The 13,576-nt window shown below is 42.4% G+C and overlaps 1 protein-coding gene across 9 annotated transcripts in view; it reads left to right on the forward strand.

Annotated features, from left to right (window-relative positions):
- The window catches only part of ctnnd2b (catenin (cadherin-associated protein), delta 2b), a 202,160-nt gene that overhangs the window by 57,024 nt on the left and 131,560 nt on the right, over nt 1-13,576 (forward strand). Inside the window, exon 1 of one of the 9 annotated variants that reach the window (XM_006802759.3) lies at nt 10,261-10,497. The exons of 7 other annotated variants lie outside the window; for them this stretch is intronic. In XM_006802759.3, coding sequence (XP_006802822.1) covers nt 10,483-10,497 — 15 coding nt within the window. In that variant the 5' untranslated portion in view covers nt 10,261-10,482. Of the gene's footprint in view, nt 1-10,260; nt 10,498-10,705; nt 10,843-13,576 lie in introns of those variants that run through there. One more of the 9 variants, XM_006802760.3, reaches the window with a different exon arrangement.

The following is a 13,576-nucleotide window of genomic DNA, read 5'->3' on the forward strand; positions in this document are numbered from 1 at the left end:
TCGTGGAGTGCAGTCAGCTTCTTTAGCCAGTAGGTGTGAACCATGTCGGGCCCTGGTGCTGTCCAACTCTTCATACTGGAGACCCTTTCTTGGATATCTGCCACTGTGATGGTTACTGGACCCTGTTCAGGGAGGTCGCTATGGTCTGCCCTCAGATCCACTAGCCACTGAGCATTGCCGTTATGGCTTGCGTCCTTCTCCCATATGCTCTTCCAGTATTGCTCCCTCTCCAGCCTTGGTGGTGCTGTTCTCTTATTATTGTTCCCTTCCCATTGAGAGTACACCTTTGCTGGTTCTGTGGAGAACAGCTGGTTTATTCTCCTGCCTTCTATCTCTCTGGTGTACCTCCTCAAGCGGCTGGCCAAGGCTGTGAGTCTTTGCTTGGAGGTTTCCAAGGCCTCAGGTATGGACAGCTTGCTGTATTTCTTATGCACCTTCTTTGTCGCACCTTTCTGCAACTCCGTTAGTTGGCTAACCTCCCTCCGTGCTACTTTGATCTTGCCCTCTAGCCTCCTTCTCCATGGAGGGTACTGCCCCTTGTGGCTGTTCAACTTGTAGCCAAGCATCTCACTGATCACTGCTGCCGTATTGTAGATCAGCTTGTTAGTGTCGGTAATCGTGGTTGTAGGTATTGTCCGTAGTGCTGCATTAACATCCTCTAGCAGACCTGCTGAGGGTACTTCACGTAATCTTGGTAACCGGCTTCGGGGGATCCAGGTTTCAAGCTTGGCCATGATCCTATCTTTCAGGTCAGTTCCTCTCGCACTCAATGATCCTTCTCCTGTCGCACTTGGGGCTATGTACCCAATCTCGGGTGGGGGTGATGATATCTCCCCCCTGACCTGGCGTCCTGACTCCTCCTTGCCGTAGCATTTATGTTGTACCTCGTCAATCTCTAGCTGTGAAAGCAGTCCCTTCTTTCGAATGTTGGAACACTGAGCTACTAGTTGTTTCGCTGGTATCGAAGAATCCATAGGTCCCTCATCCTATTCATGTAGCCCCTTCCGCCGGGGTTACTTGGGTAGTAGCATTCCAACAACGCCCTGTTTTTGTCTCTTGCCCACCGATGCCTTCTTGTTCCAGTAGCCCACTTCTCGTCAGGATGCCCTGGTTCCTCCACACGCGGACCTTGTTGATCTGGGCGACGTCCGAGCCGGCATGCCTCCATATTTATCTGTCTCGCTCATGTCTGCGGTAGACCTGCTTAGCATAGGGGGTCTAGCCTTAGGACCCTTACTGGATACAGTCTAACCACTACGCTATCCACTACGCTATCCAGCTGCTACTGCTATACATTTGTATGTGTGTGTATATATATATATATATATATATATATCTCAATTCAAAAGACCCCTATAAAGATTACAACCAGGCACACGCCTGGAACAGGAAGATGAGAGCCCCACACTGGGGGAGGGGATCAGAAAAGTGCCTGGTGATTGAGCCTACCCCCTTAGCTCCGTCGGGACCTGGCACGTGGTTTGATTCGTGGCTGAGTCAGTAGCAGCAAGAAGCTCCTTCTAAAGTGTGTCAGTGTTCATCAGAAGAGTGAAGCTTAGAGTAGAGCTGCTTGAAAAGAACCATTTGAGGTGGTTTATGCTTTCTGGACACTTAATAGGTGAGATGTTCTTCATGCATCAAACCGGAGGAGACCCCGGAGGAGACACTGTGCTGGCTTGGGAACTTTTTGATATCCCCATAGAAGAGCTGGAGGAGATAAAGTCTGGGCATTGCTACCAACTGCTGCCCACACAAACAGAACACAGATAAGTGGTAGAAAGTGGTAGACGCACGGATGGATGGAGATTCCATGTCATTTCTGCTATTCACACCTTCATCAAATAAAAGCAGAGCTGAATAAGATGTGGAAAAATTGTCCACAGTTGGAACATGGCACATTTTTAAAGACTGAACACATTTGCACAGTAAAGCTAAACCAAAATGGAAAGTGGCAAAACTGTCTTGATGTTGACTGTATTGAGCGATGTCTCACGCTGGAGCACTTCTTCAGACAGCCAGTTATACAAGTGGAATAAGCTCAGTGGGAACAGCTGCAGCAACAGAACAGAGTATGTGAGGTAAAACCAAAGTGAAGAAGACCACAAGGGGAACTGTCTGCAGAGAAAGACTACAGAAATTCTTCTGAATGAAAACAGTGGTCTCCAGTTGCTCTCAGTCTTCTCTCTGATCTCACATTGTCTAAAGTAAAAGCTTATCATTCATACATTTATAGAATGTGCATATTAATGTCCCTGATCAAAGTCTAGCTGCTGCTGCTTCTTTCTTTGACGTCATCGAGAAAGATGGATGCGCACAAAGTTCCAGCAATAAATAATTAGCTGTTTTTTAACTGATACTTTCTGCCCAAAGCTGTATTTTTTGTTGGCTTTAAACATAAATTAAATTTATGGTTGGCCTCTAGTTTGTTTTGGGATCAAAAGTTGAAGCGCAACTTGAACGTTGGCTGCAGTATCCTCACTGTAAATTTTCCATGCACTTGATTTGCTATTCTGCATTTACACTGCCTCAGGAAGGAAACTCACATATTCAGATGCCTACTTTTGTCCAAGTGGCACATTCTGGAAAAAAATCAGAACATTGTAGAAATGCCAAAACTACAATTCCTGTAATGACTACTTTAGTCAGGTCATTCTTTATAAACCCCCCCCCCCCCAAAAAAAAAAAACAACAACAAAAAAACAAACATGTTTAGGATAAAAATAAAAATGCTTTGGTTTTTCCACGTTGTTGGTGCTTTTTGTGGCATTTTGGATTTTTATTTTAAACTGTTGCCCAAAGACGGGAATAAAAGATGGGGACGGATGCCCAGCACAGGGCCCTGGCTCAGCCACTGTGGTCACCTGCTGGACCAGGTGCCCCTTTTATAACTATTTTAATAAAATAATCTGAAAAAATTATAGACTGTGTAGCACAGCCTGCCACTTTCTCCCTTTACTTTTAAGGAATTTCTATAATTTTTATTAGTCTTTTACTTGACAGTAATTAAAAAAAATACTGCATTTGCATCTGTGCATTGGATACATGCAGCTTGCTAACAAAGCTTGTTAGCATTATCTGCTAACTTAGCATTTCATCCAAATATAGTCCCTTCTAAACCCAAAAAACAAACAAAACCAAAACAAAATGACCAAAAACAACAAAAACAGAAAGGAGGACTAACAATCTAACTGGTGACGGCATAGTAGCTATTCCATCGTTTAGTTACAGTCTATGCATCTGTTCAGTTACTGGGGAGTAACAACTAACAATAATGTTAAAGAAAAACATAAGAAAATCCTAAAATTTGGAAAAGTAAAACCAACAAATGTTTCCCCTTTCATCCAAATGAAACAGTTCACCAAAATAGCTCCCCTAATCAGCTAATTGTTTACTTGACTAATCCTTTCTGCTCTGCATGGAGTCCAGCCCACATAAGTCGACTACTAACACATCCTTGATTAAAAACCAGCGTGGCAAGACACTTGGTTTGCACTTTACTTGAGTACAATTGGACTTTTGAAGAGGAACAATGCGTGGGTTGTGATTACATGAGTTCAGAGAAGATTAAAATGTTTAAAAAGAGAGATCTATTGTGATGTCATGCAAGTCTTTGTATTTTGTTTTGTTTTTGAATCCATTTTGGATTCAAACAGCCAAGCTTTTATTAGGTAAAGGTGCTTATGGGTCCTCTTTTGCACCTGAAGATAGCGTTTGTTATTTTTCATTTTTCGAGGGGAGAAACAAAATGCCTGACTGGCAAAGCTCCCAGCAACGGGCAATAAACGAGACAGAAATAAAAAGGCCACAAGGTGTTTCAATGCGATGAAAGCAAGAATGTCAAGAAAGCCCGAGAGAACTCTTAGCCTTTAGATGTTTACCTCATGACTTGGCCTTGAGCTTTCAACATCCTTGAGATTTTGATTTGGCCCGCAGTTTGAATAAACAATTTTACCTTGATGGCAGCTGAGTAGCGTTCCTATTTAGCGGCACTGTAAGCTCAACAAAGACACAGCACTCTGAATATTTTACCGTTGCTCATAATTTATGTACCTACCAACATCTTTGAAGCCAGTTGAAAAGAGAAGCAGGGATGAGGAGAGGAATTAGACCAGCTACAGTGGAACAACAAGACAAATCTGTCTGGTTTGGGATGAACGCTTAAGTAGTATCTGAGGAGAGTTAAATCCCCCCCCCCCCCCAAAATCTCTCCTTTTTCTTTATCACACTTATATGGCTCCCTAAACCAGCGGTCCCCAACCCCCAGGCCACGAGTCGTTTGGTACCAGGCCGAGAGAGTTGAGGCTCGGGTGTGAAATTCATGGTTTTCAGGGGTTTTAGCATTATTATTATTTTTATCGTTAACTCAGTTTCCAAGGGTCTTTTCCCAATCTTCTTTTTTTTGGTACCAGTACTGGTTTTATTTTGTTGTATTTTTCCGCGACACCTTAAAGGCCGGTCCGTGAAAATATTGTCGGACATAAACTTGTCCGAGGTGCAAAAAGGGTTGGGGACCGCTGCCCTACACAATCTTTTTATCAGGCCCCACCTTCTGATGTCGGCCTGTTTCCCTCCACCTACAGGACAACTTTGTTACCAGCTGGTTGTACCTAATAATTGTCCACCCTGAACACTAAACACTAACTCCAGACAGCAGCGGGCTTAGCTTACACAGCCACTGTGACATTTTCGCATCGAACAGTACCCCCCCACCCCCCAAATCTAAAACATCTAAATGCCAGTCGGACACCAAGGGGCACAATTAGACCACTTTACACTGGGGAGAGAGAGAAAGAGAGAGGGACAGCTTCAGCTAGGACACACACACACTCTAACTTTGCTCCCCATGCAGCCCACCACTGTCCTACAGTCATTTATCTTACTTTACTAATTGCTTTAATGGGGTTTTCAGGGGCCAGCGTGGTCTTATGAGCTAGTGGCTGCACACTAACTCTCTTTCCGTCGTCCTTCTGTCTCCATTAAGAAGCTCAGATTGGAGCTGAATCTTTAGTAATGCAATCAGCTGACAAGCACTTGATTGTGGAACCTGCTCATTAAGACATAGTTAATTGTTGTCCTTTTCTCTTAATTGCTTATCAAGCTATAATTACTCGCTCACATGCACACACATGCACACATTCAGAGTTCCTGCCACCAGAGTGTGTGTGTGTGTGTGTGTGTCTTTTTTTCAAGAAAGTTAAGGCTGTGTAGTCTATTGATTATAAGACCAAAAGCTTTAATAATAGTCAATTTCTATTATGTTAGTTTTTTGAGTTTGAAGGAAAATGACACCCATGCAATCAGTGAGGCTCATGGCTGGATTAACCTCTTTGCCCAAAGGCAAAAAAATGTTGGGCCCCTTTTATTAAGCCACTTATTTCCCCAGACAACAGGCGTGTTTGCAGGGTTGTTTTTTTGTTTTTGTTTTTTTTAAATGAAGTGGTACAAGGGCGGGACTTAGAAACAGGTGGGGTGGGGCCATTGGGAAATCAGAAAGTTGTATGAGATATAAATGTTAAAGCACTTGAAAACTGATTGAAAATCCAGCACGTTATAATGATTTGAATTATGGACCGAACTCCTGCCTCTGTAAACATGCATTAGGAGACGTGGCTGCCTCAGTGGACATAAAGTTTTTAACCATGACGTGATGGACAGTACATATTCAACTTTTAGCCTGAGTGGTAAATATAAAGAAAATGTTATACGTCCACGAATAGTTAGCAGCAGACGAACCCAGTGTGAATCAAATGAAGGGAAGGAAATTTAGCAAAATATCAAAATGTACTGTTTTCCATTAGTTTTTGGTGCTTATTATTATATTGTGTAACATTAGCTGCATTTACGGTCTATGAAGAACAACACTGTTTTTCACAGTGTGAAGTAGTCAGACTCGAACGTCAAAGAAGGTGGTAGGGAAGCAGACTCAGGAGACATTTGGGGTTTTCAGAGGTGAGCAATTTATTTACAGTGGACCCCATCCTGCATGAAACTTCCAAACAAAACCCCAAAGTAACTTCATTAACAAAACTCAAAAGTACCTGGATTTGGTAACACAGCTCACCTCTCCTCTCTCATCTGAGTCTGGCAGAGACTGACTATATATAGGGCCATTAATCGCCGTTCAATTAGTCCGGCCAGTACCACTCACTTGAGCTGAGTGATCTAAAACGCTACATAGTTGACTAAAAATGACAAAAACCTCCTCACACTTCTAATTAGCACATTTACACAACTAAATGTATTAACAAAAAAAAGATTCAACAAATCCCTTCAGACCTGGAAACAAACCAAAGGAAGCATTTCTGTGGTAAAAGAAACCCCTCCTCTTGGTTCAATATGCTGATGTCATGTGTGACATCATCAGCACTTTAAAATGAGGAATTGCTAGGCGGGCCTTTCCCCACACCAGACCTACATGAAGACTGAAAAGAAAGAACAAAGTAAGTATGAATAAATGACTTAATCTGTAACATAATAAAATATAAAGAAACATGTAACTGAGTTTGCCTTAATTTGCAGAATGTTTGATTTGCTGGCAACAGAACGCTTGCACAAACAAACCTGGGATAGTGAGTGCAGCAATGTTACTTTGACAAATAGCAAATCATAGCAAATAAATACAGAGACAGAATAATGTGCATAATGTGCAAAAAAGGTCAACACATCTGGGACAAAGAGAGAGCATTACAACTGCACCCACTTTGTCACACACAGAAAAAGCAGATCCAAAAGGGACTCCACTTTTCCTCATTTTCCTCCCTTATTAACTGCAATTATTAACTCAATTGATGGAAATTAAACCATCAATTGAGTACCTGGTTTGAACTGTGGGCCATTTTTAAGCCCAGAGTTCAAACCAGGTCTATAACTACTTTTACAACTAAGAGAAGTAGTAATTAGGAGATTCAGTTTTAGGTCTTAAAACATTTATACAGCCGATATTTAGTTTTGAACATTTCTAAAAAAAATTAGCAAATTTTATAATCCAGCTGGTTTTTACTAGCTAACTAACTGTGGTATGATTGTTGGTGGTAGGCCAGGTGTTATGGGTATTTCTGAAGCATCTGATCTTCTGGGAGTTTCACCACAGCTGTTGCTACAATTTACTCAGAATGGTGTGAAAAACAAAAAAACATCCAGTGAGTGGCAGTTCTGCAGACAGAAACCGCTTGTTGGTGAGAAAGGTCAGAGGAGAATACCAGACTGGTTGGAGCTGGCAGAGAGGCTGTGGTACCTCAGATAGCTATTCTTTCCAACTAAGCAGACAAGAATCTTAGAATATACAGCACATGTAATCTTGAGGTGGATGACTGTCAGGTTCTGCACAGGGCAGACGCTGACATCTTAGCCTGCTATAGATGGTTTCGATGGCTGCAGCTCAGCAGATGCAGTGGATTGTCTACTAACGGGAAGGTCATTCGTTTGAGCCCCGGCTCCTCCGGTCCGCATGTCCTAGAGTCCTTGGGGACGATATTGAACCTCGAATTTGCCCCCCTGTGATTGGGTGAATGTGGCTCGTTGTACTGGGAATAGAAAAGTGCTGCTGTATATCATTTCAAAACCATTGAACAACAGGAATCAACTGACCCAACCTCCTACTGATCAGTCATCCTTTGAATAGTGCAGCCTATCTCAAATGTATTTGCTGACCACGTGCGTCTTTTTATGGCCATAATTCACCTTCTATCAATGGATACTACCATGCCACACAGCACCTTAAAGTAATGTGTCCAACATCTAGCAGGAGCCATACCTCCATGGAGTCCTGACCCAGCAGGATGTTTGGTGTTTGCACATAACTAGACAAAAAGAATCATTATCTGCTAGTGAATAGCTGATTCATTTAATCTGCATCTTTCTGTCAAAGCTTTCTGCCCTCACACTTGATGTTTTGAAGTTAGAAGACATTTATGTTCATGAGGGAAGGAGGGTCTAATGAAACACTCTTGATGTGATTCCAAAGGCAGGATGTCTCTGCCTCTGCATCGCTCTCACCAGTCTTTGTAAAGGTGTCTCCAAACTCTTTAGATGTAGAACAGTGACGCAGTATCGCTTAGGCCTAATGTTCTTTGTGATAGAGTAACACAACATGTTTCACCATTTGATAAGTACTTTCTGAAATTAATGGAAATCGATTGGGGGGGAAACAAGAATCTTTTGTTGCTGGCCATACAATTTACTGTGTAGATACAACTACTAAGACACATTTCTTTAGCCGGAAAAAACAAATACACACATGTTCAGGGCGTGTTCAAATCATTTGCTGTTATCCAACTTTCACACCGAAACAAAGAGTTGATCAAACTGATCCATCTGTTTCACCCAAACACTCATCTTACCTCTGTGATTTAACCTGCCTGAAGCTGAACAGCCACGTAAACGGAGCCAGTTCAAATTTGAATAAGGAAATGATCGGACGCTGGGACTTTGCATGCACGCAATGTTTTTATTGGGTTGCAGTGACTGCTTTAGTGTCGTTTGGACAGAGAGAGGAGGTGGGCGAGTCAGAGAGCATAAAACAAAACTAAAACAGTCTGAAGATACGTTCACAGGGCTTCTTGGCACGATGGAAAGTAACAATCAGAGAAACACCTGCTGCGAAATCATGGATTCAGGTTTCCAGTCAGATTGCTTCTGGGTAAGACATGGTTATGCATGTGTGTGTTTCATGTGATGCTCACCTGGGTATAATTATTTGACAATATTTCATTTCACTATAAGTTAACACTGTGACGAGTTAACTTGTAGTCTATGGTACTAGCTGTACATAGACATGGCAGCAGTAATCAGCCACTGTAAAACTGTATACTGTAAATGCAGTTTATATGATAGCATACTCCATTTTGGAAGACCAGTTGTGCGGACTTCCAGCCCCACACCACGAACCACAAAGCTTAATTCAGAATCAACAATCTTAATAATCTGCTAGTATGAAATAGAACCAACAGACAATAGGGAGTCAATCAGCAGTCAGTGAAAACTCCTTCAGACTTCCATTGACTTGTTTTATGAAAGAAACCACGAATTCTACAACTAAGTTTAGTCCTGTTTCAGTCTAATTGTAATAAGTTAGCCCTGTATGACATTAGGCCTATCTATTATCGCCTATAATAGTCCAGTCCTGTAGAGGGCAACAATATCACTTGATGACAAGATGGCTCATTTCAAATTTTAGATGGACTGAAGTTTATAATTATTGCTATAAGTGTACAGAAGAAGTCTACCTTTAAATGAATGAGGTGAAAAGCAGCCAGTGCATCTGTTTGTGAAAACCAGGAATGAACATCAGCGTTTCACTTCTCCTGTGTCAATCATACCCTAGCATGTTATCAGCTAAGGGAAGTTATGTATGAATACATTTATCTTATTCTGGGATATGATAACGCTGACACTTTGCCACCAAGCTTGCACAGTCACTAAAAGAACAATAGATTTCTAGCACGATACAAACCACCCCTGTTTGTGGAGCACTTAAGCAAAGACACCTACACTCCGCCTCGGTGTGTAGTTTGGATAGTGTGACTCTCCATTCCCTGGAGGCTTGGCACTTCCTCATGTTAGAGTTCAGAAAGGCTCAGTCATACTGCTTTAGATTCCACTGAGACAAATGTTGGTTCAGTTGAAATGACCTGATTGTACACTTTTATAAAATGGTGATGTGATCGGGTCCTTGCAGATAATAACTACATCGTACTACAGCCGTGTGTAATCTACATGTGGTTTTGTATTTGGGTGAGTTTGAACACACCTAATGCACTTTTTTGGCCCCATACACTCCTTACATCCCATCTCAGCCCATAGGATTTCACTGAGGCAGAACAGTGTGTGTGTGTGTGTGTGTGTGTGTGTGTGTGTGTGTGTGTGTGCGCGCGCGCCTTCCTCCATCCCACTTCCTCTCCATCTTCAGGCTCCTTTGCTCTCCTCCTCCCAAAATCCCTCCTTGCTTTTCAGTGATGGTGGATGAGGGAGGGAGGGGGTGCAGATGGTCTGCTCAGACAGAAAGAGAGGGAGAGAGAGAGTCACAGAGAGTGACTGGCGAGCGGCGGGCTTTTTTGGCATGCTGTGCCGGTGGGAGGGCCCATTGTGATGCAACGTTGCATAAATAATGCCACGGGGCTTCTAAATGCTCCGTTGCCATGGGGACCTTTGTGCCTCAGTGAACACAGTGTGTGTATGTGTGTGAGTGTGTGCTTCATGGCCCCGGAGGAGGGAGAAAAAGAGACACAGACATAGAAGCAAAGAGAGAGAGCGAGAGACAGACAAGGGGCCGAGGTGCAGGCAGCTCAAGTGACACTTGTGGTCTCTCTCTCTCTCTCTCACGCGCACGCTCTCTCTCTGTCTTTCTATTTGTCTCTCTATCACTTGGTTTGACCCAGGACAGATGAGCGTTTGGAGGAGGGAGAGGGAGCACTGTTGTTGCTATTCGACTAGACAGGAGCAAAGCAAAGCGGGATATTCTGTAATTTTGTCTCTTTGTGAAGTATGGTCCATGTGAAGGTACGTGTCTGCGTTGCTTATTTTTTTATGCAACTCCTTCACCAGTACTTCTTTCCAGCATTAAATTCCATCACAGTCCCTTCCTCTAGCTCTGCAGTAACAGGTGTCTGCCCTTCAGCCCTGAATTGGAGGGAGCAGAGATCGGAGGGGGCGAGGAGTGGAGGGGGGGTAGAAAAAGGAGGGAGTGATCGCTTTTGTTTGGCTGTTTCTGAGAAGACTTGCATCTGAATTCTCACAGCTCACAATGGAGCTGGTTAGTCAGCCTGTTAGTCTGCCGGTGTGTACTCTGTGCAAAACAACAAAAAACACTTTTTTCCTCATCTGCTACAGAGACTTTGCCTCAAAGTAGGTTGTGTTTTTTTTTCTTTCTCTCTCTCTTGCTGTTCCTTTTGTTGCATCAGCTGATTATGGGGGTTTAGATTGATTTGGCTGCGTAAAAAGTCAGATCGCACAGGGAGAAACGTGCAGTTTCCATGTGTGGAGTGGTGTTTGAGATGTAAATAAGAAATGCAGCTCACTGGCATCAGAAAACTATAGCTTGTTATCTTCAATGGGATCATGAGATCACAGACGCTGAAAGCATCAGTGTGCTTCTGGTGGGTGATTGGCTGCTTGCTAAAACTTCAACAGATACTATGATGATTGATTTTAGGCTAAAGGGCTAAAATTACGTGCATGTTTGGCTTCTTAGTTTTCTCTCAAATATGACTGATTAATTGGGTTCTGTTGAGAAGCTATATTTTTATCCCGAGTGCTGTGTGAAAATGTTGAAAGTGTGCAAACAGTGAAGCATGTCGAACTGTTCTCACACTGTGGATGTTAACATCCAGACTTTCTGCTTCGCAAAATGCTTTCAGAAGCTGTTCTTTGTCACGTCTTCTGGTTTGACTGCAGAACACGGACACGGGTGACAAAGTTAAGAGAAGAAAATTCATGGCTTTGTGGAGGGGCTGAGTTTGGGGGATTTTACTGGACCTTGCTTGTCCTCTTGAAGGGAAGGGTCACTGCAAATACATATAGCGTTCAACATCAATCCCACGGCCCCATCCACCATGCACAAGGGTTCATTGAATAGTTTGAATGGTATTAAAATGGTGTAATGTTGATTAGTTAATATTTATTTATCTGGCTTTCTTCCACAGTGTGTGGTTTTTTTTGGGGGGGGGGTTTGGGGTTTTTTTTTTGTTGGGTTTTTTTTTGGTTTCATTTTATATTTGTTTTGGTTTTTTTCCTCTCATCACTCAGATGGCTGTCCCTCCCTGAGCCTGGTTATGCTGGAGGTTTCTTCCTGTTAAAGGGGAGTTTTTCCTTCCCACTGTCACCAAGTGTTTGCTCATAGCCGGTCATTTGATTGTTGGGGTATTTTCTGTATCACTGCAGCGTCCTTACCTTTCAATTTAAAGCACCTTGAGGTGACTGCTGTTGTGGTTTGGCACTATATAAATTTAAATAAATTAAATTGAATTAAATCATAAGCTGGAGACTTCACAGTATCCGACTCTTAACCAGTTAAACAGCTTTGGGAGCTTTTGGTTCTCCGTACTATCATCAAAACAACAAATTTAGGAAATATCTTTTGGAAAAATGGAGTTCCATATCTCCACTAGCCTTCCAAAGTCTTCGAGAATTAATGGCAAAGTGTACTGAAGCTAATCTGGCTGCAAACCTACTTTACTCCCTTAAATTTGCCACCCGATTGTAGCTGATATTTTGCTGTTGCACGTAAACGCAAACATACAAGCCAGTTTTCGAGAAGACTTGATGGAAAGAAAAACAGAAAACGATGCGATCTACAAAATATTTCAACCCTGCGTTGTCTTGATACCAGCACAAAGGCACAGCAGCATGTCCCCACTGATGTGTGCAACGTTTGTGTCCTCACTTGCAGAATCCTTACAGATGTATTTAATTATCATTGTATGCCTGTGTGTGTGTCTGTGTCACATATGTTTCTCTATGCTGGTGTGTGCGCCTGTATGTGTGGCCAGTTGCCATTAATAATAAGATGTTGCGTAATTACAGTGAAATTTGCAATTTGATTTGTTAAGTTATTACATTAATGATTCATTATAATCAAATTGTATCATTATGGTGGGAAGCCTAGAGTTGCCTCAGGCATCTTAGGCATTTACGCTCCCACAGTCCAGCACTATGTTCTCCATCACTACTCTTAGCCATAAAATACAGATTGTGTTAGCACTATAAATAGCATTAATGTTCCTTTTCAAGCTTTTTTTAGGTCATTAAAAATGGTAACGCTAATATTAAGCTGCATTGGGTGCAGACTGGTTTTTATTCTCTTTTAATGATATGCATTTGTTTTCTGAATCTGTATAACTTAATTTTGCTGGGCACTCCACCTGGGTCTTTTTTTGAGTTATTGTGTGAGCAAAATGAAACTTATTGGGTTTTTAGAGGGTGCTATTTTTCTTTCTTCCCCCTTATAGGATTGTTTTTTTGAGTTTTGTTATGATTCACACTCATCTTAAGATGGATTTTTTTTGAGGCATCATACACACGTACTAAACAACGACAAAACAAAAAACAGGTTTTTGGAGTGTGTTAAGTCTGAGATGTGCAGTTTTTATAAGTATTCAGGCCCTTGTCTTGGTTAAGGCCCCTTTGGAAGCAATAACAGCCTCAAGTTTTCTTGGGAATGATCCTTTCTTTCAGGGGTTTCTACCATTCTTCTCAGCAGAATCCTTTAAGCTCAGCCGGGTTGGAATGAGAGTGTTGGTGCTCGGCCGCTTTCAGGTCTCCCGAGCTGCTCCTGGCATCAGGTCTGGATTGTGCCTGCAAAACTCCAGGATTTTCACAGTGTTATCCAAAGCAACTCTTGTGTTTTCTCTGTGATGTGCTTTGTTTCAGTGTCTTCTTGAAATATAAACCTTCTGCTTAGCCTGGTATCCTGAGCCCACTGAAAACGGTTTTCACTCTGGATTATTCTGTATTTATTCCGAAGGGTCTTGCAGTCTCTGTCACAGGAAAAACATCCCTACAGCACGATGCTGCCTCACCACCACTTTGAGCGACTGTATCGATGGCATTAATAAGGTGATTCTCACTACCCGGCTCTCTC

The sequence above is a fragment of the Neolamprologus brichardi genome, chromosome 18 (genome assembly GCF_056152115.1).
Source record: "Neolamprologus brichardi isolate AB-2024 chromosome 18, ASM5615211v1, whole genome shotgun sequence".
In the NCBI taxonomy this organism is placed as follows: domain Eukaryota; kingdom Metazoa; phylum Chordata; class Actinopteri; order Cichliformes; family Cichlidae; genus Neolamprologus; species Neolamprologus brichardi.